Here is a 26,461-nt window from a genome sequence, read left to right as displayed (position 1 = left end):
AAGCTGATAATTAAGCACAGAACCATCCAATTTAGAGACCTAAAACATCAAATTATGCCAAATTGTATCATCTGAGCAGAAAGAGCAACAGGCTGACATGGAGAGTATGGTTTGGCCACTCAAAGAGTGAGCGAGGGCCGGGCATTGATGGTGCATGCCTTTAATCCCAGCACTTGGGAGGCAGAGGCAGGCGAATCTCTTTAAGTTCGAGGCCATCCTGGTCTCCAGAGCAAGTGCCAGGATAGGCTCCAAAGCTACACAGAGAAACCCTGTCTCAAAAAAACCAAAAAAAAAAAAAAAAAAAAAAAGTCATCTCGGTTTCAGGGTTAAGCCGGCAGCTCCTCAGAAAGGGGTGCAGAAGGTCAGGGTTCACAAAGATCCTCCCAGGATCACAGGTCACCAGTGGGGGAGGGGCCTTCTTCTAGAAAAATATTACACATTGTAGTTTGGACTAACGTTGAATTCTGCCTGAGTGTAGGGATTACAAGTTCAAGTCACCACAATTAGTTTTCCAGAAACTCTTAGGACCTGAAAGCACACAAATCTTTCACAGTTGACTATCTTCAGTAGCCAAGAATCTGGTTCCATCTAGGTCACGTCAGTAAGGTGGTACCCAAGACAAAAATCGAAAGCCTAGACAAAGATGTGAGAGCAATGACTGGAGGCATTGCTCACTGCCTAGTGACTTGTTCAGTGAATTCGAAGTTGCCTCCATGGGGATCTAACAGTCCTTTGTATGTTTACTTTCTCTTACGCTCACAAAAGGATTTTTTTTTGGGTGGAGTGTTGCTGTCTTTTAGACAGGGTCTCTCTATGAAGCTCTTGCTGGCCTGGAATTCATCATTTAGATTAGGCTGGCCTCTAACTCACAGCCATTCACTTGTCTCTGCCTCCTGAGTGCTGGGATTGAGGCCTAGTACCGCCATGCCCAGCTACCAAAGATTAAGAAACAACAACCTGTTAGGAATCATTCATGAGAAGGAGGCTACATAACACTTGACAGACAGACAAGTATGCACAAATTATGTGACAAAGGAATTTACATCCTCATTACAGAGAAACACAGAAAAGAGGGATGAAAAATGCATAATCCTGGGAGCTGAATAGTGAGGTGTTCTACTTTTTTGTCTTTAAAATTAAGAATACTTATGTATTTAATTTGTTATGTATGTATGTGTGTATGTGCGCACAGTGTGGAGGTCATAGGCAATTTGTGGGAGTTGGTTCTCTCCTTTCACCATATGTGTTTTGGGGATCAAACTCAAGTTTCGTGAATCAGGAGACTGAATCTGGCTTGGTGGCAAGTACCTTACACAATGTCTCTCCAGCCATGGTTTCTTTTGTTTTGTTTTGTTTTTCACACAACAAAGAACACTTGTAGCCATTGAGTTTTGGTAAATGTACTCAGACTGTGGTTGTAGAGAATATCACAACAATGAGGTTAAACTGTATGGAGAGGAAAGATGGAAGTGGAATGGAAATAATGTCCACATGGGTCTTCTGGCAATGAACCTACATTCTTTGGTCAACCTCGGAGGAAGTCCTACTAAGTCTTCACACAGTAAGACAACAGGGTGCACTGAAATCAGTGTTTAACGTGACCCTTCGTATTACTCATGGCATTAATTCTTTCCACCTGTAACTGATGCAGGAGGGGCAGTGACCACATCATCAAGCAAATGCTCACAACCGTTGAAAGAAGCAGGCAATTACAAAGCAAGCAGGTGGCCAGCTGGATTTGGAGACTGCCATGCTTCAACCAGGTGGCGGGAGAAGCAGAGTTGATCTTGCTGGTACCTGCATATTTCAGAGCCCAGCAAAACTACAGGCAAAGAAGTTGCCACAGTTTGAACGCTGAGGTCAAATGAAATTAAGTTCCCTTTATAAAGTTTCCTAAATTTGGGGTTGTCACTACTTTTCTGTAACCAAATCTTTTCCTTTTTACATGCATGCCATTCTCCAGCAAACTTTGAAAGTTCGAGGGAAAAATACTGCTCCCTGATAATTCCCTGGGGTTTACAATGGTTCTATGATATAAAATACAAGGATTGTTCTAGCAGCCAGATCCACTTGAAATCAGAACAACTGCCTTAAAGTGTGACAATTTAGTCTCCAGGGAAGTTTACACTGTGTCAGGTGTATAGGTCATATGTATCCTGGTTATCTGATGGTTAAGACATAAGGAATCTCTTAGAAGGTGAGAGGCCATGAACACATCACAGTTCAGCATCCATGAACAGGAAAATATGCCTCAGTAAATGAAGCTGTCCCTAGTAAATTAACATGCTTAAATGAACTACAAGACTGTTCTGTTTTACATATGTTGACCATAAGAGATGTTTCCCCAATCCAGTAAAACCACTTTAATAATGACATATAAATGAAATCTGCATCAAATGCACTGTTCCTTTGAATCTTAATAATCTTAAGTTTCTAAATGCTTGATGGCTGCACACAACACTATCATGTAGACTTAAAAAAAATTGCTAGCTAGAAGGTGGTGGCACTCTCCTTTAATCCCAGAGGCAGAGGCAGGTGGATCTCAGTGAGTTTGAGGCCAGCCTGGCCTACAAAGTGAGTTCCAGGACATCCAGGACTGTTATACAGAGAAACACTGTCTGCAAAAACAAAACAAAAATTCTAACCAAAGGCATTTTGTGCCCAGTATAGCCTCAGCAAAAGATGGCCAGTTTGCAAGCAAAAAACCTGTTTGGAAATGTTGCCTACCAGGTGATAGCTTGCAGGCAAGGCAGACAACGTGGCTGAAGATATGACAGCTGGGAAGACCCAGTTGTAAGAAGCCCTGCAGGGGTAGGGGGCTGCCTTTCTCAGCACATTTCCAGCCTAGACTGCAGGAGTTGCTGGTCACCTGTCACTGAAATTCACCTGACTCTCACAACCACACAGTCTCATATACGTATCTTCAGACTGCACTGTTTGTTGTCTTTTTAAATCATATCAGTGAGCAGTATGCTTCTGAGAAAAGAGAATAGTGGCAGTTGTCAGCTTTGAATTGCCAAGGAAAATATCTGGTTGCACACAGGGTTTCCCCAAGAGCAAGTTGGTACATGACCTCAATCTTTTCTGAGCTTAGCATAATGCTGTAAGGCGCTGCTGACTCAGCAAAGCAACCCCTAATCGCTTGCAAACCACCCCTGCTTCACAGGGGCGTCATTAGCCTTCCTGAGATGATGCATGTGGACTCCCTGAGCTGATTACAAGCAGCCTCTAGAGGAACTGTTCACAAATTACAAATAAAGAGAAACTCCAAAAACAAAGATAAAATTTTATGGCAAAACCTGAAACTATTCAGACTTAAAAATGGAAGGGACAGATTATTAATTCTATGACACAGAAGACATAGACACATTTCTTCTAGAGGGTCAGAGTATCACACACCTTTGTGATAACACAGAAACTGAATCAGTTTATCAGATTTTGAGATACTGCTATTATGTAACATTTCTAGTTTTTCTGTAAATAAATTTAAAGCCAAAGTTGGCAAAACAGTAACTTGTCTTTTCTTTAGTTATCAATAATAATCTTGAACATAAAAATCTGGTTCAGCGAATACTGGAACAATACAGGAATACTTTCCTGAAGGAAATTTTCTTTTTAAAAGAAAAAAAAATTGTTGTAATACTGTGTGTGTGCGACATTATAGGATAACTTGTGGGAGTGGGTTCTCTCCTACCATGTGGATCCTGGGAACTCAGACTGTCCAACAAGAGCTTTTACCAGCTAAGCCATATCACCAGCCCATAAGTTTCTTTTTAAAACATTACAATAATTCATACAACAAGGACATCTGTTCAACAATGTTCATAGCAACATTATTTGTAATAGTCAGAATCTGGAAGCAACCTAGATGCCCCTCAACCGAAGAATGGATAGAGAAAATGTGGTACATTTACATAATGGAGTACTATTCAGCAGAAAAAAAACAATGGAATCTAGAAATTTGCAGGAAAATGGATGGAACTCGAAGAAACCATTCTGAGCAAGGTAACCTAATCACAAAAAGACAAACATGATATGTATCACTCATATGTGGATTTTAGACATAGAGTAAGGGATTACCATCCTACAATCCACATTGCCAGAGATACTAGTAAACAAAGAAGACTCTAAAAGAGACAAACTTTGTACCCTGGAGAAGGGGAAAGGATCACCATCCCCTGAGCAAATTGAGAACATGGGGGGGGGGAAGCTATGAGAGTGAGAAGGGAAGAAAAGGAAGGATGGAGAAGTCATGAGGAAGCAGAAATTTTGAGTCAGGTATAGATTAGAAGAAAGGACATATGACAGGTAGGATTTTAGTTGGGGGGTGGTAGAGGAGGAAGGGAGGGAACTGGAATTGTATTGTAATTCAATATTGTTTGTAATTCATATATATATATATATATATATATATATAATAAAAATTATAATAATGTTGGTTTTGAGCAATAACCTTGTCCCTCCTTCCTGTGGACAAGCCCAGTCAAAGATTCCTTCAACTGTCCAACTGAGTGGACTGGGCTACAATTCAGGGATCAGGTGCCACTGTCTTCCTTGGGTGGCAACACAGCATTTTGATCCAGCTGGTACCATTTCCTCTAGCAACTCTAAAAAAAATCCAAGCTGGTTTCCCTCTGCACTTCCCTAACAAGGCTGAGGGCACTTGCTATGCCATATGGAAGCCATCTAGTTGTATCTGGATAGTATGGGAGTCCCCAAAGGTCTGTCAAGTCACAGACCAGTTATTGGTTTTCCATCTTTGATCCCCCACAGCCCTGCCACAAAAAAAGGGAGGGGATGTTGTCTACTCTGGAAAAAAAATGGGAAAGAGTTCTTCAGGTGGGCTGGGTTGGCTGTAGGAACATTAAATCCAATCAATACAAATCAGCTGAGGACTTTGATTTTGTAATTTTCCTATTTTTGGAGGATTCATGATATTGAGTGGCAGGAGAGCAAAATCCAAAATGACGAACAAGGCTTTGCCCTTCCGGGAGACTGAGCATGCTGCCACAGCTAAGGTGAGCACTGAAACAGAGCGACTGAAATATTTTTTAACTTGTCAGAAACAAAAGAACAGAAAAGTCACCATTTATGTTACCTGTAGTAGTAACTTATGACTATTTTGTTTGTTTAGCTGGGAGAGCTAGCTGTCTGAACAGCTAAGGGTAGGAAACAGCACTGACAAAGCTCAAAGAGACTTAGAGAATGCTCACTATCTAAGATCTCTACCAGGAATGCTTTCATCTGAGAGGAAACGAACATGATTAGGCTGATTACTTTGCTCAAAATGAACTCCCAAAGTGTGCCAGAATAACACATACACCCCAGCATGCTACTGGGCTCCAACAAGTTCCCTGAAATGCAGCAGATTAAAAAAGTTTTGGAAAATAAAAATATGAAAAGCGAATAATGATCTGTTTGTTCTGTTATCCTCTTCAGATAAATCCAACTGCTTCGGAAATTAGACTTACATGTCTCAAAAATTCAGATTAAAATCACACTCTATGGTGGTAAGAATAATTTGTTAAACACCAAAAGTTAAACTCCTAGGATATTAAGTCTGTGTTGCCTTCAAAAACAGATTCCCCTTTGTTATAATTCCTCATGTAATCTAAGATTCACTGGACTCTCCTTCAGCAGAACCTAAGGAAAGAAAGTTGGGCATGGTGATCCAGCAATTTAGGAGGTCCAAGCAGGATTGTAGGTTCAAGTCCAGCCTGAGGTAGAATAAAGTGTAAGAAATTTCCCAAAAGTAAAAGGATAATTAGATGAAGACAGCAGAAGGGAAATAGCAGGCATACACAGAAAAAAATGTCATTGGTTCAGGTGTACAGGTCTGCTGTGGTCAAGACCACATCCATGGTACTGCTAATCTCCATGCTGACTACACCCCATATCTGGACCTTACCACCACTTGTCATTCTGAAGAGAGCTCCTATCCTAAGAGTCTCAACTAGTGCTATGTGGCAAGAGGAAGTCCAGATGGAAAGAGAACCAGGGCAGAAAGAAAGGAATAAGCAACTATTTTTCAGGCCTCTCTGGAAAGCCAGAACACTTCTTCCTAGGAATTATGAAGACTTAGCCTTCATAATGGATTGTTGATGGATTAGCCTCCTTCATGTACAGGACTCTATAATAAACATCAGGAAGAAGATCTACTTTTGAGGGTACACCGATAAAAATGGAGGCCCACAGGACCACACCTGGACTTGATATAACAGAAAGAAGAGGTTGTAGTAAACCTAGCAATGCTTCCAAAACAGTGTGCATTGTGCTTACATCTCCATCATATCTGTATTTACTTATTCCTCATATAGTAAAGGATGCTCAAGGTAGAAGCCTTATTGGTGATAACAGACTTTTAGGGAACAGGTCCAGGAATCTAAACACGCTCAAGCACATACAACAAAACAAACAACAAGCCCACTGCACTGTTTTGAAGGAAAATACCTTCTGTTGCAAAGTATTAGCTTGGAAATAAATCTTAGGAAAGAACAGTTTTTAGGTTGAAGACTGTCAGCTAGTTAAGAAAAATGGACTCACAAATTCAATCAGACATAAGATTACTTTCACACAATCTAAGAAACAAAAACACTTCATTTCTTTTGATCCCTGATAATTTAAGCTCCCAAACAGTATTTCAAACAAAATGTTCATCTATTTTCCTGCCCTGATCTGACATAGGACATATTCATATTGAAGATGATCTATCAAAGGAGAAGGGTTTTAAGAAGGTAAGCTTGATCCAGAGTGGTTTAGAGAGACCACATCAATTATGAAAGGTCTACCCCCATCACATGTAATAAGTTAATGATAATACTTGGTATCTTACAAAATGTAGTGACCTGCACACACCTGTCTGTGTAGACAGGCATAAAGAAGGAATCATTACTGTACCGAGAAGCTCTTCAGTCCTAGAGAAGTAGAGGAAACACTCCCAGAAATGGCCTAGGAAAAGCCCACCACTGGCCATAACAGGGAAGGTATGGGGAGGGTGCCATGCCAACAGGCATTATTTATTTCATTTTTCTTTATCTACATAAGACAAAACGTCTCACTTGTGCAATGCACAGGTCCAGCAGAACACTAACCCTGTCTGAGATTAAGAACGGCAGTACCGAAGAGCAGACTGAGTCACTTCTCACTCCTGGATAATCCATGTACTTCCGTTTGTATAACTATGTTAAATAGCAGTCTTCTTTTGAAAAAAAAAAATGACAAAAAGGAAACACAGGCACAGAAAGGCACCATTGCACGCTGTTATAGATACTGAATGAAAATTTAAGCATAAATACCTGAAATCTCAACCCCTCCATTTTCTAGGTGGCTCTTTAGAAGTCATAGCACATTAGGTCTGGTAGACAGTGACCCAATCTTGGGCCTCACATGCAGGCTTTACGTTTGGCCAATAAGGCAATGAATACTGGGGTGGTCACAGTGATTGTCAGCAAAATCTGCGCTGTCCCCAATGTATTTCCTGAAATGGAGCATATGCCTTCTCATCAAGGCCAGACCTTCTGTGAGTCTGCACAAATAAGATGGACAGATAAAACGACGAGACGACAGAACTCCAGCCCGACACAGACAGGCCCTTCCTTTACAACTAACAAGGAACAAAACAAATGCTTTAAAATAAGCTTAGAATTCGACTATTTTTTTTTGGGGGGGGCTAAATATCAGTAAGTTCTTCTCTGTCCATATACAGCATTCTACTCTTGAGATTTTTCAGTCGTGTGTGTGTGCGTGCATGTGCGTGTGCGTGTGCGTGTGCATGTGTGTGTGTGTGTGTGTATGTGTTTGTGTGTCTTATTTGAAAACCTGACATGCCTTGAACATGTATACTGCCCTTTAAAACAGAGATCTGTAAGAAATATTCTTCTAAGTAACTGGAGCACCCAAAGCAACAGCTAATTCCACACTTACTCACTTCACTCGGAACAACTCCTTCCAAATGACAAACAAAACCACAGGCATAGAGCTGGATGATGGGTTCCCTGTCCTTCACTGGAGACACAGGTGTAGGAACTGGGTAGAGATTCAGTTCTACCTCTTATCTGTGTGGCTTTAGACAAGTATAGCCCTAACCCCGAGTCTGTCTCCCATTTAAGACTGAGAGAATATGTAGCCTTCCTCTGCAGGGGCATTGTACAGATCATAGCCATGCCTAGGACAAAGTAAGGCCTCCACCAGTGTGGCCTCTCACCTCCATGGTGGCACCTGACCCTTGCCTTTTGATGAAGGCAAATTATAGACAGGTAGTTACAGAATTTCCATATAGTATAAAAATGGCCCTACATTTATTTCATAGGGGACAAGACTGATATAACTAGAGGAAGGGGCTCTCGTCAGTGAAAGGATAAAAGTTGGTTATTTACACAAGAAGAGGAAAGAAACAGCCGTGCTTCACTGAAACTTTGACAACTTGAACATTGAACATGTCTTCTGAGGTCTCTGTAGATAGCTATCTGAAACAATTATGAAGTGTTTCCTGATTGAAATGTGGCTTCTGTTTCTAGAACAGCCTGCAACTCCACACTGATGGGGCCCATGCAGGGGGGCTGCTGCTTAAGCACCATTATTGGCTCCGAGGTAGCAAGTTTTATTTTTGTTTGTTTTTTAAATGTCATGAAAGTATCTCCTGCTTATAATACCCATTATATTTTATATCCTGTATCTTATCTTTGTGATCAATTGTGCTGCCAAAGTTTCCAGTGTCTGTAGGTCCCCTAAATACAAACGGTCCCATGATGTGCTGTGTTATCTGGAGAGCCCCGGTAGCTAGGTATACTCCATTTTTCATCTTCCTGGCCATCATGCCTGAGCCTTCCTCATCACATTCATCTCTACCTCAAACTTGCTGCAAGCACATCTTGCTGGGACTCACTCACCACACTGCAGCTTCCTGAGAGATGACAAGTAGGACCATCACGGGGAACACCACTGTAGCCTTGTTTTTTAGGCTCCTTTGAAACCACAGAGAAGAATACTTGGAGACAGAGCATCAGTGTTTAGAAGGTGAGGTGAAGTAGGAGACACTAACCATCATCACCTGGAGAGACAGGACAATAACCTTGTCTTGTTAACTAGATGCTCACTGGAAATGAAAGGCACCTGTCAGAAAGGTTCCTGCATGTCAGAAGAACACGAGGGAAGCCAGGCTCCAGGTGTTATGTCCAGAGGGTGCCATTGGCAGTGGTGCCACCTCAGCCTCTGGAGCTCATGGCCCTTGAGTGCATTGAGATAAGACTGAAGACTGTGAAACCACTTAGAACCTGGAATCATCATCAAATTCTGTTCTCAACAATATAAGTAAAACCACCTCTATTCACACAGCACTAACTAATGATCTTAGTTTGGCTGGGTTAAATTCTCTGTGGAACATTATTTTCTCTTCTAAGAAAACAAGGAAAAATTTCAAACGTGAGCATGCCCTTGGGTCTCAGAGGCAGGTGCTGTAATGCAGGAGAGACGGCACAAGCTTTGCAATTCCAAGAGACTGTGGTCTGGATTCTACTTTGCCCCTTTTCAGGTTGAAATCCTCAATCTGCCTAGTGTTTCTGGGTATCACCCTCATTAACAGCACACAGGGATGGCACCAAGCCTGAAAGAGCCCCACAGTTGGAGACAGCACATGCACTGAGCAGAAAACACAACAGGTTTTCCAGAAAAAAGAAGTATGTTTGAACGTTTCTAGAACAGTCTTTTAATATTGCTAACTAGAAACATAGCGTTAGGGGCTGGAGAGATGGCTCGGCGGTAGAGAGCACTTCTTGTAGGGGTTTGGAATTTGATTTCCAGCATCTGCATAGAGAATTTCAACTGACCATAACTCTAGTCCCACTGTATTCAACGCCCTCTTCTGACTTCCTTGGGCACCAGGCAAACACATGGTGGACAGACACACATGTAGGCAAGGTACTCATACACATAAGATGAAATAAATAAACCTTAAAAAAGTAGTCAACTAGCCTTACCTACAAAGAATTCTGATTCTTAGGCTCAGAGTTTCTTTAAACATTACCCATATGGCAGACTGCCATGTATTCTTTTTGGTTAAAAAAATTTCCTCCCTCCTCCTCCTCCCTCCCTCCTCCCCTCCCTCTCTCTCTCCCTCCCTCCTTCCCTCCCTCCCTCCGGACTGCCCGCTTGTTTGCTTCCCACTTACTGCTTTGTTGTGATTCTATCTCCTTTATTCAATCCAAATATCAGCTTCATCACTTTCTAAATAACATTCCCAGGCTGCAATAGGGTGAGCTTGCAAATCGGGGTAGAGGATGAGCTAAAGATAGAAAGCATGTTCCCACGGGGCTGTCTGAGGCAGACAACCTACCTCTGGATGGGAGGGCTACTGCTGTTTCTGTTCATGTTCCTGAAGCCCATCACAGCACATGCCACAGAAGCCATCTCTGTACGAGTGTGAATGAATGTGAAGCCACCAGGTTTAAGGAAGCTCCTGGTCATTCCCAAACAATGACACAGGAGTTTATTTCAGATTGACAAGGAAATAATGATGCTTAAAAGCTGCTAGACTTGCGCTATTCATATCTTTAGAATGAAGAAAATATCGAATCCCTCATTCCTTCAATGTTTTCTTTAAGCCCTGAATATTTCCTATGTGTAAGGAAGACAGAAGGGAAAGGGCATAGGAATTAATAAGCTGTGCTCCCTCCTGAGCTATGGTAGAAGGGAGTTACTTGATGGAGTTTTCTTTTCAGCTTAGACTCTATTCCAAGCCAAAATGGAATGTATATTATATTGGACAGTGGTACTCAAGCTGTGTAGCGACAGGCTCAGCACTAACTAAGGCTTGAAGACTGCCTTAGAAATGAGGTGGCCAGACCCTGTGGGTCACCCTCCCACCCTGGTATCTCAGGGCTCTGGAGATACAGAGCAAGAGAGGAAGGGTCGAGGGAAGTTGGTGAAGGATGCACAGCTACCAGACAGATGGTCGCTGTGCAGGAGGAGGAAGAGCTCTGGGGTCACAATCAGGAAAGTACTTCAGAGGCTCCATGGTGCCAGGATGGTGGTGGGCAGGCCCTTCTTGTTGGGCTGGATTGCACATAATGTTAATAGTGAAAATCCAATGCCACATTTTTATAATTGTGATTAAACTTTATTGTACAAAAAAAAAAAAAAAAAAAAAGTGGTGGCCAGAGAGAAAGGGCAGAAGACTTCCCCGAAACATGCGGTGAAGGCCTTGAACACCACAGACAGGGAGCCTCAACGCATTCCCCCAAACAGGGATTACAAGTCTATTATCTTTTAGGGTTTTAATGTTGGTTGGGAAGGGGATGGATTATAAAAGCGGAAGCAGAGGAGGTCAGAACACCAAGGGTGAGGATGGGGCAAGGGAGCTGTTGTCAGCGAGCCAGACAGCAGTGGTGCATAAGGAAGAGGCAGGTAGAGTAGATGTAACCAGGACTCAGATGTCTAGCCAAGGGAAGCACATGGCAGGTGTTTAGTGCACAGGGATGGCAGGCACTAAGACTAACCACAGGCAAAAGGAAAAGTTCCTATTGGAGAAAATGGGTTCAGAGGGAGACATGATAAACTGTGGTGTCTAGGGGGCATCCCCATGTACGTGGAATCTAGATGGGCAACTAAATGATGAGACTGAGGGTGGAACCTCGAAAGGGGTTCATGGAGTGGGAAAGGTCAAGGATAGAGGTTTAGTGCTGGCTGCAATGAGCACAGATATGAGGTGGAAGACAAATAGCACTGACTAAGGGAGAAAAGAGTGAGGAAGAACAAGAGGGCTGGGGGTGGAGGAGGAGTGTCTGAGGACACATGGAGAGCAGAGCAAGAGAGGAAGGGTCGAGGGAAGTTGGTGAAGGATGCACAGCTACCAGACAGATGGTCGCTGTGCAGGAGGAGGAAGAGCTCTGGGGTCACAATCAAGGAAAGTACTGCAGAGGCTCCATGGTGCTGGGAATGAGGATAAGGGGCCAGGCCAGAACTGAGTCACTCAAAAGTAAATGCGAGCATAACTTCCTTTGCAGGGAATTTGTCAATAAGGGAAGAATGCAGAAGGACACAGTGAGGAGGACATCATCAGAAGACAGTAGAACCTAGACTGCTCTTGGCCCTAGGTCAGGTCGAGAGATCTCCCTACTTTCTTATTTATTTATTTATTTATTTATTTATTTATTTATTTATTTATTTATTTATTATGTATACAGTCTTCTGCCTGCATGCCAGCAGAGGGCACCAGATCTCATTCAAGGTGGTTGTGAGCCACCATGTGGTTGCCGGGAATTGAACTCAGGACCTCTGGAAGAACAGTCAATGCTCTTAACCGCTGAGCCATCTCTCCAGCCCTCCCTACTTTCTTTTTATTAGCAGTAAGGCTAATTGCATTCACAAGAACCTACTAGGCAAAAAAAGCTTCTTTTATACCTCATTCTATCAGGTTTTTCCCTTTTGCTTAGGAGTGGTGTGTGTGCATCTGTGTGAGTGTAGGGGGTCACAGGAGGTGCACTTTCCAACTTATCCCCTTGAGATGATGTCTTTCAGTGGACCTGAAGCTATACTGGTGGCCAGAAAACCCCAGAAATTCTCTTGTCTCTAGCACTGCAACACTGCTGGGGTTACAAGCATAACCACACCTGGCTTTTTACATGGGTCAGGTGCTAGTGATTTAATTCAGGTCCCCATACTTATATAGCAAATATTTCTACATACTGAGCCTTTTCTCTAGGCCCCTATCAGTATTTTTAACATGGATATAATATATTCAAAACAACTTCTCTTGTAATTCAGTTGCATATACCATTGTATATATACATATGTATACCTATATGTGTGTTTGTTCAGGACTTAATGCCATGGGCACTAACATAAAACATGGCTTATGTTTTAATTTCTAGCTAAAAGGCTAAAGAACGGGCTGGAGAGATGGCTCATAGGTTAAGAGCACTGGCTGCTCTTCCAGAGGTCCTGAGTTCAATTCCCAGCAACCACATGGCGGCTCACAACCATCCGTTATGAGATCTGGTGCCCTCTTCTGGTGTGCAGACATACATGGAAGCAGAATGTTGTATACATAATAAATAAATAAAATATTTTAAAAAAAAAGGCCAAAGAACACCTGCTCTAATTCCCCTGCTAGAAGTGGTATGGTCTAGAAGTAGCCTTTTTCCTCGGCACTCAAGAGGCAGAGGCAGGCAGATCTCTTTAAGTTGCACAGTAAGTCCCTGTGTAAACACCCACACACCCACACCCACACCCCCCCCACATACCCCTTTGCAGTGACATATACTCTCCCATGGGAAGTTTTTGCTTCTACTGTACTCTTAAGTCCATGATAAGGGCAGCCCCACCCCTTTAGACACTCAGCAAAGAGACACTCACAAAGAGATTTTCCAACTGACACTATGAATGAATGATTATGACTCACCAGGACTTAGTCATGAGGCAGCACCGAGGGTAGCAATTGTTATAGCATGCACAAAACTCAAGGACTTCATACTGAAGTCTGTCACAGAAAGTCAAGTAATTATTATTACACTTGCATGATGTGCCTAGAGTAGAAAATTCACAGAAGATAAGTATTCCTAATGGTTGTATAAAAAATGAATTTACTTTGTGTCATTGAACTATATCCTTAAAAATGGTCACTATTGTATTATATAATTATAGTGAAAATTATGAATTAAAATAAATTATCAGGTGAAGTTAACTGGCATCCAGAGTCTCTAATCAATAAGCATTAAAAGAAGTTCAGTTCTTTCTTGTAATACATTCAAACACCTCCGTGGTCTTAGAAAACAGATCTGAAGTACTGATAGTATTGACGCTGGAGTAAAATCTGGAGTTGAACAAAATCCAGCTATTGTGATCTCAAAGAGTAAAACCACAAAAGGTAAATTTTCAGCAGATTTTGCACCATGGAAAGAACAGGTTATGTGAGTCTCATTTCCTAGGAACAAAGTTGGAGTTAAAAAACCAAAACACTATCATTGTTTTCCTAGAGTTATTACCGTAAAAACACCTGGTGGGGGAGCAAAAAGAGGTTCTGATTCCTAACAAAAACGCCCAACCATTAGTAAACTGTGAACATCTTCTGAGCAGAAGTGAGTGAAAATACTTCAGAGGAAACAAGTCTTGGGAAGGAGGAAAGAACCAAGAGGTGATGTGGCCCATCCTTCCAGCCCCAAAACCAGGGATGAGCCAGTGTGGTCTCTGCAGTCATCCAGAGCCTGCCAGGTCCCCAGCTGTCCACACAAGGAAAAGTTTCAAGAAGGAAATCATCTTCAGAACATGAGAAATGTGCTCTGCCTAGGGGAAGGTCTCCACACTTTCTCTCATTGTCCTGCTGACTTTGGATGTGCTTTCGTCCTGCTCTTCAGAACATCCTCTCTGCAGTCTGGCTGCCCCGAACCACCTAGCACTCATCAGGCATGATATTAAGTTATCTGTGCTGTAGCATGGTAGTTCTTACTTTCAAAATGTTCTCTTGGAAAATAAGTTCAATATGAATTGGTAGAGCTGCTACGGAAAGCACTATGGGCTTCCTTAAAGAATTACAAATAGAATTATCATACACATAGAGCCAAAATAATTGAGATAGTATCTTGAAGAGACATCTATGCACCCATGTCCACTGCAGCATCAAAACCTGTAAGTATGGAAGCAACTCCAATGTCCATTCACAAGAGAAAAGACCTGCTGGGTAGACACTGATGTGCATGTCCATGACCCCAGCAGTAAGACATGATGACAGGATACCAACAAGTTCTAGGCCTGCTTAGGCCACATAGGGATTCCAAGTTAAACTGTCTTAAAAAACCAAGGACTGGGTATGTAGCTCAGCAGAGTGTCTGCCTAACATATGGAAAGTCATAGGGTCGGGGGGGGGGATCTCTAGGAAGAAAGGAGGACAAGAATTATACCCTTAGCTCACTAATTTTAAAGACTTCATGAATTATGTGAGCCACTGATCCATATGCAAGTATGAACGTGAAATATAGGGGGGAAATGTGAAACGTGAAAGCAGGGGGGGAATGCTTCGTCTTCATTGGCAACTGTGTTATCAGGGACACACTGCTGACATTGGTTAAATTGCTAAAGGAATAAAATTTAGCTGTTTTCTGGAGACCAGAAACACAACTCTTTCTGATCTTTAAAGGTAATCAAGGGGCCAGATTCTTTTCTGTGTTGAGTGAAAATTGCTGACATCCTAGACTTTCCTAAAGCACAGTTCCTGTGACGGCCACCCAGGCAAGGCTGACGCAGGAACTCCCAGTAGCAAAAACAGCTGTAGGCAAGCAGTCAAGGCAGCAAGACCAAGCAATACGGTCTGATTTCTATCTCTGAATGAACACTTGCATAGTTTCTATTTACTTATTTCTGTATTAAGACAAAATGATATGAATATTAAATCTTAAAATGATAACATATAGAAGATATAAGAATTACTTGTTTTCTTATCAATATGGAGGAATTTGAAAGATAATATAGATTTACTGGATGACACCTCCAAGCATAGCTGTCAGACACACTGGTGGAGTATGAAATTACTGCCAATGAAATTATCCAGTGTGCCAAGCAAGCACTAGGGAAAGCTTTATAAGCCTACCCTTCACAAGGGCTTTATGAAGCAGGCATTGTTATCCCCTCATAATAGATTTTGAAATAAAGACCCTAAGATGTTAACAAAGCTGCATATAGTCTGGTAAAGAGAGATAATAGATTCACTGGATTTTAAATAAAGTCTCTTTTCTTAATGGGTGTATTATATCGATGACTTCAGTCTACTCAACCAATTAGATTTGGGGAGTGAGCTGGTCTGTTTACACAATATTCTTTGTTGGCCCAAGTTTGCACCTGGCTGACGTTGACCACTTAAAGATCACCAGTTGGCAGGATAAAAAAGCTAGCAATGGAGACTTAAACTGTATGTAGTATAAAAAGGATTTCTGTTTAAAAGGCTAAAAAGTTAGAGTACATGTCATTGCAGTCTCCTGTCATTATCCAAATACCAAGGTCTTTGTATTGTCATGCTTGACAGGTCATCCACTGAGCCATACCCTTAGTATGAGCACCTCTAGGTTTGTGCCAGCTGTGCTAACTGTGTGTCAAGTCTACTCACCCAACCCTTCCAGCAGACACTTGCCTATCACTCCAAGGTTTCATCACATGGACTGTAAGCCATGATAAGAAGCCTCTGCACCAAGCCTGACTTACAGACAGCCCGATTGCTGAAAAGGATTTGCCACTAGTCATTATGCTCATGTTGTTTTGTCATGTATGCTCATTGTCATAGGTGCTAGCTATGACAATGGTTGTGCTGGCTTTGAGTAAGAACTTTTTAAACACGAGGCAGGGAGAGAACGGACAAGGGAAGTTAAATTTAACAGCTCTGCACTTTGCTTGTAAATGCTACAGCTAAGTCACTTCCATTACTACTACTTGCAAATTTTAAGAAATTCCGTCAGTTCATGATTTCCACTTTGATTTACCTACATTTCCTTCTCAATGGCAGACTATCAAATGCTTAAAGCCAGCTTGTTGAATGTATGGGGGCGAATCACAATGTTTATGACATATTTCACTAGTATAAACGGTAGGGAGTGCACAATTTACAAATGAGACTAACAGGCAACTCTCATTATTGTAAATATCATGTAGCCGTTTGATTCTCCGAGAATGTTTCCAATGATTTTTGCCAAATTCTTGTACTGTAGCTACCCTCTGATTACAACTGATGAAAGAGTATGGATATTGCTTAGTTTCATTTAAATTAATAAGACGGGAGAAATATGGTTGTACCATACCATAAATTAATTATTGATCCATGAATGGCGTTTCTGTCCTGTAACTTTTGTTTGTGTGTGTGTGTGTGTGTGTGTGTGTGTGTGTGTGTGTGTGTGTGTGTGTATTCAAGTGCCAGCTACCTATATAGTTAAGATGTTGCAAGTTAAGTATCAACATCCTCCCTTTACTGTTGAATCTAGAGTGACAATAGATCACAAACTATAGTGTCATAGTGGACTTCGCTCTAACTACGTCACACCACTGTCTTTGAGTTCAGTGCACAGTAGGCCCCACTAGACAGGACTTCAGCCATGCAGGCACAAGGTACAAACTTGAGTGCACATCACAGTGCAGCAGAGGAATACGAAACCTTGAATGGCATTTCATTTCCCTTTGCTTGTTAGATAATCCTCCATGTACATATGGTTATTAACAATGGCTATGCTTAACAACTGGCTTGTTTAATTTAAAAAAGAATTTTTTTTTTTTTTTTTGAAAATAGGGCCTTGTTTGTCCTAGAACTCACTATGGGAATTGGGCTGGCCTTGAACTAACAAATATTCATTTGCTTCTGGCTCCAAAGTGCTGGCATTAAAGGCATGTGCCACTATGCCTGGCTTAATTTTGCTGACTCCATCCCCTTCCCATTTCCAGATACTTCTTTTCACTTTGTGATGCTATCCTATTGGAGAAAATTCACATTTGCAGAAACCTAGACTCCCAAATTCTCATGTCAGCACCACATATTAAAATGTTATCACTAGAATGATTTTAATGAAAAATTTAAATGACCTGTATTTATCAACACAGATTCTTTTGAAATATATTCTTGAACATTTGATATGTGCCTCTTCATTTTCATTGATATCACCAAAGCTACTTTGGACAAAAGTTTGAAACCAATTCTCTACTACCTGACAGATAAATCCAAATACACTGAAACAAACTGGATTTCAATGATTATTTTTTTTAAAGGCAGTGTTTCATATAGCTCAGGCTGGCCTCAGATACACTATGAACATATGAACACCGGATCCCCTGACCTCTAGCTTCCAGATGCTGTCATTACAGGCCTGTATTACCACTTTTAATTATTTTAGAAGAAAATAAGAGGAATGTGCAACTACTTTGGAGTAAGAGGAGACATTAGGACAGAAGAAATGTGCTTCTTTTTAAAATTCTCAATTTTTCTAGCCATTTTACACTTTGATTATAGTTTTATAACACAATAGGAATCACTATGCATTTTCTACACAATATTTAAGTTTTCTGCTAAATGGAATGATACTGAAGATAGTAATCCAAAATCAAAGACTGTGCTTCTCCTTTATTTGGAATTCTGTGGGATCTAGCAACAGCAGCCTCCCACCCCTTCCCGATTAAGGAAAGTGGGTATGTGCTACTTAAGACAACCCCTTTTAAGTCACTACACTAGAATACAAAGAAACACTATGTGTTAATACTAACAACTGTTATAATGGCCAAGGGTGGCTTTGGGGTCAGGCTGACAAGATTTCACCCTGGCTTTCTCATAGAGCTTGCGATTTAGGATTTAGTTAAATTAACCATCCTATGTCTCAGCTTCCCCATCTGGAAAAAGGGAAAACAATAAAACTCTGTTTTATATGGCGTATTACATAGGTAACCAAATCCAAGTGTATAACAGGGCACCCAGCATAAAGTAAGCATAAACTAGCTGCTATTGAAAGCCCTCAAAGAGAATTGTCACAGCATAAGGTCTCACTTAATTACTCAGGTACCAACTTTGTTAATAACTAAGGCTCCATGGATGTGAGCCACAGAAGACCATCAAAGCAAATAAATTCCACATTTAATGGTGATCGATCCAGTATCCTCAAACCCTGTGCTCAAAGCCTTGCTCTATTTCCTCCGGGTGCTTCCAGAGGGTCTACGCTTGTATGTTTGTGTCTTTGAGACAGGGTCTCATTATGTAGCTCTGGTTGGCCTAGAAAACTCTATGTAAACTAGGCTTTGACTTTGAACTTGTGGTGATGCTCCTGCCTCTGCCTGCCAAGTGCTGCCACATCTGGCCAGGTACAGCATCTGATACAGGTGGGCCTCATAAAGTTTATGTCTGAAACAATGCTTATTAATTTAAACATTTGGTAATTCCCCTTCCAAAGTCCTGTGCTGCAGGTCATTTATAATGCCTTTCCATTTTCTTCAATTTACAAGGTGTATGGAGAATTGAGGGAAGAGCCCATGATGTTAGGCTGATAAATATAGGTGGGGAGAGTTCCTTCAAGATGAGCCCTGCTCTCCTGGTGTCTTAGGGTTCTTTAGTATGGAACCTGAGATCTAGCTTACCTTCTCTGAGCCAAACATGGAGGCTTAGTCTATCATGGATGTTTTCTCCTTAACTTCTCAATTAATTTTAGTTAGCTTGATAGCATGATTGACTGAATACAGGTTAAATTTGGATAATGGTGGAAGGATGGTAGCTGGGTCTTATTTATGCTGATTGGTGGGGGGACAGTTTGGGTCAGAGAAGACAGTGAGAAGAAAGGGCTCAAGCCTGACTTATGTGCTACTTTTGAATCTTGGCTGGCTCCAGCTACAGACAGAAATCAAATGGCCTGAACACAACTTTTGCCAAAGAGTTACCTGACTATAGAAAAAAAAATAATTTTTAATTCTTTAAACTGCTCTGGGAAACAAGTATTAATAACCACCACCAGTTACTCCTCTGTTGTTTTCCATCTGGAGGAAGAAGTTCAAAGATTTTTTTTAGGCTAGGCTTTAAAACAATGTGCTTAATGTGGGAAAGAAAGCTACATCTACGTGACATTGACTGTGATAGGAGATCACTCTTCCTTCACCAGCAACGTGCCCCAGGTGTGATCACTGCTCAATTTTATTTGAGGAGACTTGTAGACAGAAAAAAACTTTTGCCAGGTTCAAAGGACTCTTCCATGACACTGATGCATTTATAGATAGCTTCTGTCTGATGTGATTATTAAAAACTATTAAAGTTGGAATATTCTTAAATTATTAGATTAGCTAAGAAGGTAAAAGCATATTTGTGTTCTTGGTATTTAACACTTGGATATTTGGCATTTAGCTTTTGCTTCCCTTTTGGAAACCCATTGCCTTTCAAGTTGCAGGAGCACTGCTTTGAGAATATAACGGGGCAGAGTGTTTACAAGCTCGCTGCTTCTTGGGTGGCTGTGGTTCGTGCCTGATGATTAACACTGCAGTTAAGGCATGGCACAGGCCCAGCATGACACATCTTAACATGTTTTCTGGTTGGAAGGGGGATTTACCAAGGTTGGGCAAGTGGTTGAAAACATGTGTATGGCTGTTTTAAAACACAAAACTACCAACATGAAATGCTCACAAAATTGAACCATTAAAAATTCTTAGAAACCTGAAACAGCAGGCTGACACTGTCTATTACAATGGCATCAGCAACCAAAAGCACAAAATCCACCGTACTTCAAACAACATTCCTCCTCAGAGTTCTAGGAATATCATTTGATACATTTGCTGACATCAAAAATGAAGTAGGTACCAAAATGAGATTAGAGGAAACAGGGAAATACAAATGCAAAAGGAAACGAGAGAGACAGGGGTTGTAACAGGCACCAACATAAGGAGCTCCTTGACTGCTGAATTCTACATGGAGAGCACAGAATGGTGACGTTTTTCAGTGGGCTGATATTAGAAGTGTAAGCTTTATGCATATTTTTAAGTTCTCAGAAGACAGAACTATACTTGTATAACTGAGTTCAATAGTAATGGAAAATACCACATGATAGTGTGCTAAGAGGGAAGGTTTTATGATTCATAGTGGGGAAGTCTGTGACTCGGACATCTGTAAAGACAGGCACTATTTTCCTGAAATGGTTTTTTTCACCTATTATATAAAAGGCAGTTTTAAAGATTATAAATCTCAGGAGGATGCATCAAAAAGCATTTCAAGAGGTGACCATCTCTGGCCCTGAAGGAAGGCAGCGTGCCGACATTTCAGAGCATGCGCCAGCCCGAGCACCAAGTCACTGTTCATACATGCCTCAGATTTATTTTTGGCACTACAAAGTCAAACGTGCTTTTAAAAATATTATTTTCTTAATTTGTTTTCTGTGGGCAAAAATATCAAAAGAAAAGCATAAACTGATCTCAGGGAAAAAGCAAACCACAGGAAGAAAGCCGTCACGTGATGTATTTGCCTTCACAAAGGAATCTTTACTCGTGATTAGAGCCTTTCAAGCCTCCATCATTCAGGATGTGAAATTCTAACCCAGAAGCATGGCCAGGGGAGGCTGTGACTTCATCAAATATGCTGGCTGGCGCAAACAGGAGGCGGTTTCCTGCTTCCTTACTTGGGGATTGCATCGCAGACTGGTCCCTCACTTGTAATTATGGCACTCACTTGCTGTGCAAGCTGAGAAAACTCTGGAGGTGTGGGGGGAGCCAGGGGCACCAAGCTGAGTTCACTAGATGAAAAGTTCCATCACCAGCTCAAGTCCGTCTCCTTGGTCTTTAGGGAATGGCTGAATTATATAAAGCCTATTTATAAACCCCTGCAAGTGATACTTGCCTTCGTTTCATAATGTGACATCATCTCATCAATAATTTAGGCCTAAGAAATAGATTCCAGCGGGTCACACACGGAGAAGGAGAAGCCACCCAGTCCTCTTACCTTGCTCTTTGATCTGGCGAATCTGCTTCACAGTTTCTTTTAAGATCGCACATTTGTCAGGTTTGAAGTTGAAGTTGTCAATATCATTAAAATTTGCAAAAATCAGCTCTGCGAGTTCTTCTATGTACTTATTTTCCTGCTCACGATTACGTTTCTCAGTGCTCCTTTTGGGGCTAAGAAGGAATGTGGCATTACTACTTATCTGAAAAAGCTGTTACTAAAATGCCAAACAACTTTTAATGTGAATATAGACAACAAAGTTGCCTATTAACTAAAGCAGCTAAGGCCAAAGGCATAATTTGTCCTAAAGTATTGCATGCTTTATTTTTTTTGAATTCAAAATGCATGTATTAATAAACTCTCAGAACATTAGGATATAAAATAATTTCTTAAATCTCATAGTCTACAGAATCTCAATCTCATAACATGTTTCATGATAAAATGCTGTACATTTCCCCACTACAAGAACAATGCAAGAATGTCCTTTTTTATTACCATCAAACGACTGGCAAAATGCAAAAAAATAATCAGAGTTCAAATGAACTTTAACAGCTGGAGAAAAATATCAAAACTGCCAAAATCTTATCATTTGAATCTGACAAAGTAACAGAATTCCAAAGCTCCTCTTGAAAACAACAAAATTACTTGTTCAAGTGCAGTGGAGAAGTCCATTAAATGAGCTCCAAAACAGTACCAAAGGGAAGAAACTTGAGTTGTTTAGTTTTCTGTATTTTGCAACTTTCTGTATTTTTAGGTGTAGTTATTTATATGTAATATTAATTTAGAAATTTGTGAATTCGGGCTTCTCATGTTCAAATCTAAATATCAGCTTTACTTTCCTAAATTAACAAAGCTATGATGTTTACACAATTCTCCCCTTATAGTGGTTCCATGATTTGCCCAAGGTTACCCAGTGAATTTCTGCAGGGCAGGGCAGAGAGGGTCTGGGTTTTGTAGGCCTCATTTCTGCATTTGTTCCTTCCTTGTTTAGTAAGCAGTCATAGGAAGGAGGTGGCTGAATGAAAGGCTAACAAGAGTCCAGTTCCCAGGCTGGCTCCTTCCCCAGTCTCCTTTCTCTCCTAGACTGGGAAAGACATAAATGACAAGTAGATGAGAAAGGGAACTGAGTTACAAAGACACTTGAGAGAGCACAGGGAAGGGCCTCTCTCATTGCTAGCTTTAAGAGACAATTCAGCCTCTTGTCCTTCCACAGGGGGCATCAAAGCACGAAGGGAAATCCAGGAGCTAGCAGCAGGCAGAGTGTGCAGAAGTCCTGGGAACCTGAAGGCACAAATGGAGGCAGCAGGGCTGGGTGTGGAGAGGGGGACTGGGGTGTGGCAGGGGAGTTAGATGGTCCTCTCTAACGTCACATGATTACCATGGCAGCAACAGCCTCAACCATGGGTTTTTCAACTTCTTCCCACTTCTCTTGGTAACTTCCTAGCCCACATTCCCACTGTTTCCTGTCTAATTTTTTTTAAATCACACACTACAGAAGTGCTGTTTGTATTTAACTTTAAAAATCACTTTATAGGATTTAAAATATCAGAAGAGTGAAAAATGTCTTTGTGGTGGTTTAAATGAGAAATGTGACCACCCCCCTTCATAGGCTCAGGCATTTGAATACCTGACCTCAGTTGGTGGCACCGTTCATGGAAGGAGCAGCTTTGCTGGAGGAAGTGTGTCACTGGGGGCAGACTTTCAGAATGAATACTTGTTCTCTACTTCTAATTTATTCTCTCTGTTTCATGCTGTGGTTGAAGATGAGCTTTCAGCTTCCGGCTCCTTCCACAACCATGCCTGCTGCCTTCTGCCCTGTCTCCCTGCCCTGATGGCCTCTTACTCCTTTGCAATTGTAAGCCATGTGAACTCTTCCTTTTACAATGCTTTTGGTTGTGGGGTTCCATCACAGCAGTAAGAAAGCAAACCAGAACACTCTTCCATCTTAATTTCCTTTTTGTCTGGCTCTAATCCAAAGTGGGTGCAATGATCACTGTTTTCTGGTTACCCTACAACACAAATGCAGATGCTTCCTGCTCTTCCAATTTGTCCTTTTTCAATATAAAGGGCAGTACTCTATAAACATTTTTAACACTTTGTCTCTCACATCTTTTGGGATAGTATCTAACTATGTATGTAGCCTAGGTTGGCCTCCAACTCCCATGTAGCACAACTTGGTCTTGAGTTCCTCCTGACTCAGACTTTGGGGAACACTATCATACTGCCTCTGTGCTTCTAAAAATACTAACCTTGTTGTTTACCACAGTTGCACTGTGTTCCAGGGCACAGACAATCATCTTAAAATGTTCCCTGAAAAAAGCTTTTCCTAATCTTTTATGAATCTAAGCAAGGGCACAAATGGGAACCTTACACCTACAGCAATCTGCATATATAGATGATATTATGAGGAAATTCCTGGCATCAGAACTGCCATTCAAAAGAACATGCATTTGTAACTGTGATACTGCCAGATTAGTCTACATGGAAGGTTGGTCTAGTGATGGCATCACTATATACAGCAAAAGGCACAGCCTGTTTTAACATTGTTTGCTTTATCCACTGAATAATCACAATTTTTTCAATTCAAAAACAACTGGATTTAACACATCGTGTCATTAAAAAAAATAAGAAACTCAGAATCAAACTAACAGCAAGTCTTTTCATTACAAAATTTACTTGTTAAACATTCTGTGACCTAATAGAAAATATGGAAAACCCAAAGATTATAAGAACGAACTGACTATAAGAGTAAAATACATGAGGACAGTAAATAAGTATATGGGGGAGGGATTTCCTTTTCTTTTAAAAAAGAATAGAATCAGGATGGAGAGATGGCTCTGGTTAAGAGCACTGGCTGCTCTTCCAGAGGTCCTGAGTTCAATTTCCAGCAACCACATGGTGGCTCACAGTCATCTGTAGTAGGATCTGATGCCCTCTTCTGGTACAAAGTCATACATGCAGATAGAGCACTAAGGCATAAAATAAGTAAATCCTAAAATAACAACATCAACAAAGCAAAACAACCCCCAAAACAAAAAAGAAAAGAATCTACAAATAGTCCACATATTCAAAATTTAAGCTACTATATGAAAATTTCATTGCTAAAGAGAATAGCCAAGCACAATATTTAAATTGAGTGTAAAATCAATGCTAAAATAACAAAGCAGCATGCACAATGTTTTACTAGACAACATGGTTCTTTCTGTAAACAATAGTTCCAACCTGGGTCCAAGCTGGTCAGTACATTCCTTGCGTTTTCTTGTCTCTGGCCTGGACGGGTCAGAGGTGTTTTCTCCCATCCCACTCATCTTGAACACATATCAGCAACTAAAACAGAAAACAGGTGGAAAAAGGCATGAAGAGTACAATAAAGTGTCACATCATTTTTGCTAACACTTAAGGAACTATGACTTCAATTAGAAATTTGACAACAGTTATTAACATATTGTTTTAACATATGTACATGTATAATATAAAATTAAGAAGTAGCTTTCTCAAAAACAAAAAAAAAGTAGCTTTCTCCCCATTCTTTTTCTAACCTTGCTTAAAGGCTAAGCAGATGGAAAGGTAAACACACTTGAAATGAACCCTCCTACCTCACTGAGCCCAGGCTCTTTAGGCAGAGAATCACCAGCCCATGAGCTGTTCTCTGCCAGCCTGGGTCAGCTACAGCCTCTGGTTTCGAGGCGCTCCCTCCCTCAACATGGAGATGACAGATGTTGTAAGGGGTTCCTCCCAGCCTCTGTTTTGGGTTGGCCAATGAGGAGTGTGTGCTGCAATAGCTCACCCGTGACAGACAGCCTGGAGAAGTGGGAGGGCCAAATTTAGTTAGCCTGGAAGATCTGACCCCCTTGTAGTGGCCCTGCAGAGGTCTCTAAAGCAGTGCCTTTCAAATGGAGGTTCTTCTTGCCTCCCTCAAGCCTCAAGGCTCGGCTCTACCTTCCAGCTCCTCTCTCTTCCTCTCTGGGCAGTCCACCTTCCTCTTAGGTTTCCTTTTTCACATTCTGTTAGAATGACTTTCCTTTACTCAGGAGTATAGCTGCTATCACCAAAGGTCTTAATAATGCTTCTGGGAAGAGGATCCTGACAGCTCCTGCAGGGTTCCCTTTGGTGAAAGGATACACAAGAAGTGTCTGCACACTGGTCACCACTGGAGCCAAATGTGACTTAGGTAGGCAAGGAGAAAATGACAGTTCTAAAAGAGACAAAGGGCCTATGGCAAGTTTAGAGAAAAACACTTGAGAGTTAGTTAATAACTAACTGTCTGCTTGGAAAAGAGAAATGGCACAGTCCCATGAGCCGGGAAGTCGCGTTTACACTTCTCCTAGAAACCCAATTCTATTCTCTTTCTCCTTCTTCCTGAATGACTGCTGCCCTCCTTTACTCTTGGTAGTGGTTTTTCCTCCTCTCTAGATTAGGAAAAGACAGGGAGAAGGTGAGGAACTACAGTAAAAACCACTAAGAACAAGGAAAACCGGCAAGGTGAGTTAAGGAAACCAGTGGAGCACACCTGAGCATCACGGCCACCTACCAGTCCAACTGTCTGTAGTCTCCTTGGGTGTAATGCTGGACCTCAGCCCCGGTGGCCCCACAGTTCTCCTCCAACCACTGTTCTGATCCAAGTGGGCAGTAGGGCCAATTGTTTTCTCTCTCTCTCTTTGAGAGTCATGTGTTTTACAGAACCAATTATTTTTAGGGAATCAAAATGAAGAAATGCTGTATCAGCAAGAGGGAGGTGGCCCCAATGGCACATTCAATTCAGGAGGTCACATGGAAGATACAATCTGAGAACTGATGCCTGAGCTTCCTGCAGGCAGGAGCAATGTAACCAAGTCTCAAGGTCCAGTTCTGTGCTTAGTTTTTTTGCTGGATAATAAGTACTGTATGTAGCTAATATCCATTTAGTACATATGCTATGTATTAAAGCTAATCTACAGTGTCAAAGCCCGACTCTGAAACCTGTATTGCCAAGCAGCCACAGGCTAACATCTAGGCCCAAGCTTTACCACATGGTTAGCCATGTGACCTTAAGACTTGCTACTG

At 41.4% G+C, this 26,461-nt stretch overlaps 1 protein-coding gene across 1 annotated transcript in view; it reads right to left on the bottom strand.

Annotated features, from left to right (window-relative positions):
* Positions 1-26,461, bottom strand: part of Ncoa2 (nuclear receptor coactivator 2) — a 245,696-nt gene that overhangs the window by 63,258 nt on the left and 155,977 nt on the right. Inside the window, 2 exon segments of the mRNA XM_035438707.1 lie at positions 21,419-21,591; positions 24,641-24,745. Of these exon segments, the coding sequence (XP_035294598.1) occupies positions 21,419-21,591; positions 24,641-24,726 (259 nt within the window). The 5' untranslated portion in view covers positions 24,727-24,745.

This window comes from Cricetulus griseus, chromosome 2 (genome assembly GCF_003668045.3).
Source record: "Cricetulus griseus strain 17A/GY chromosome 2, alternate assembly CriGri-PICRH-1.0, whole genome shotgun sequence".
Classification (NCBI taxonomy): Eukaryota; Metazoa; Chordata; class Mammalia; order Rodentia; family Cricetidae; genus Cricetulus; species Cricetulus griseus.
This window is presented reverse-complemented; position numbering and strand designations above follow the sequence as displayed.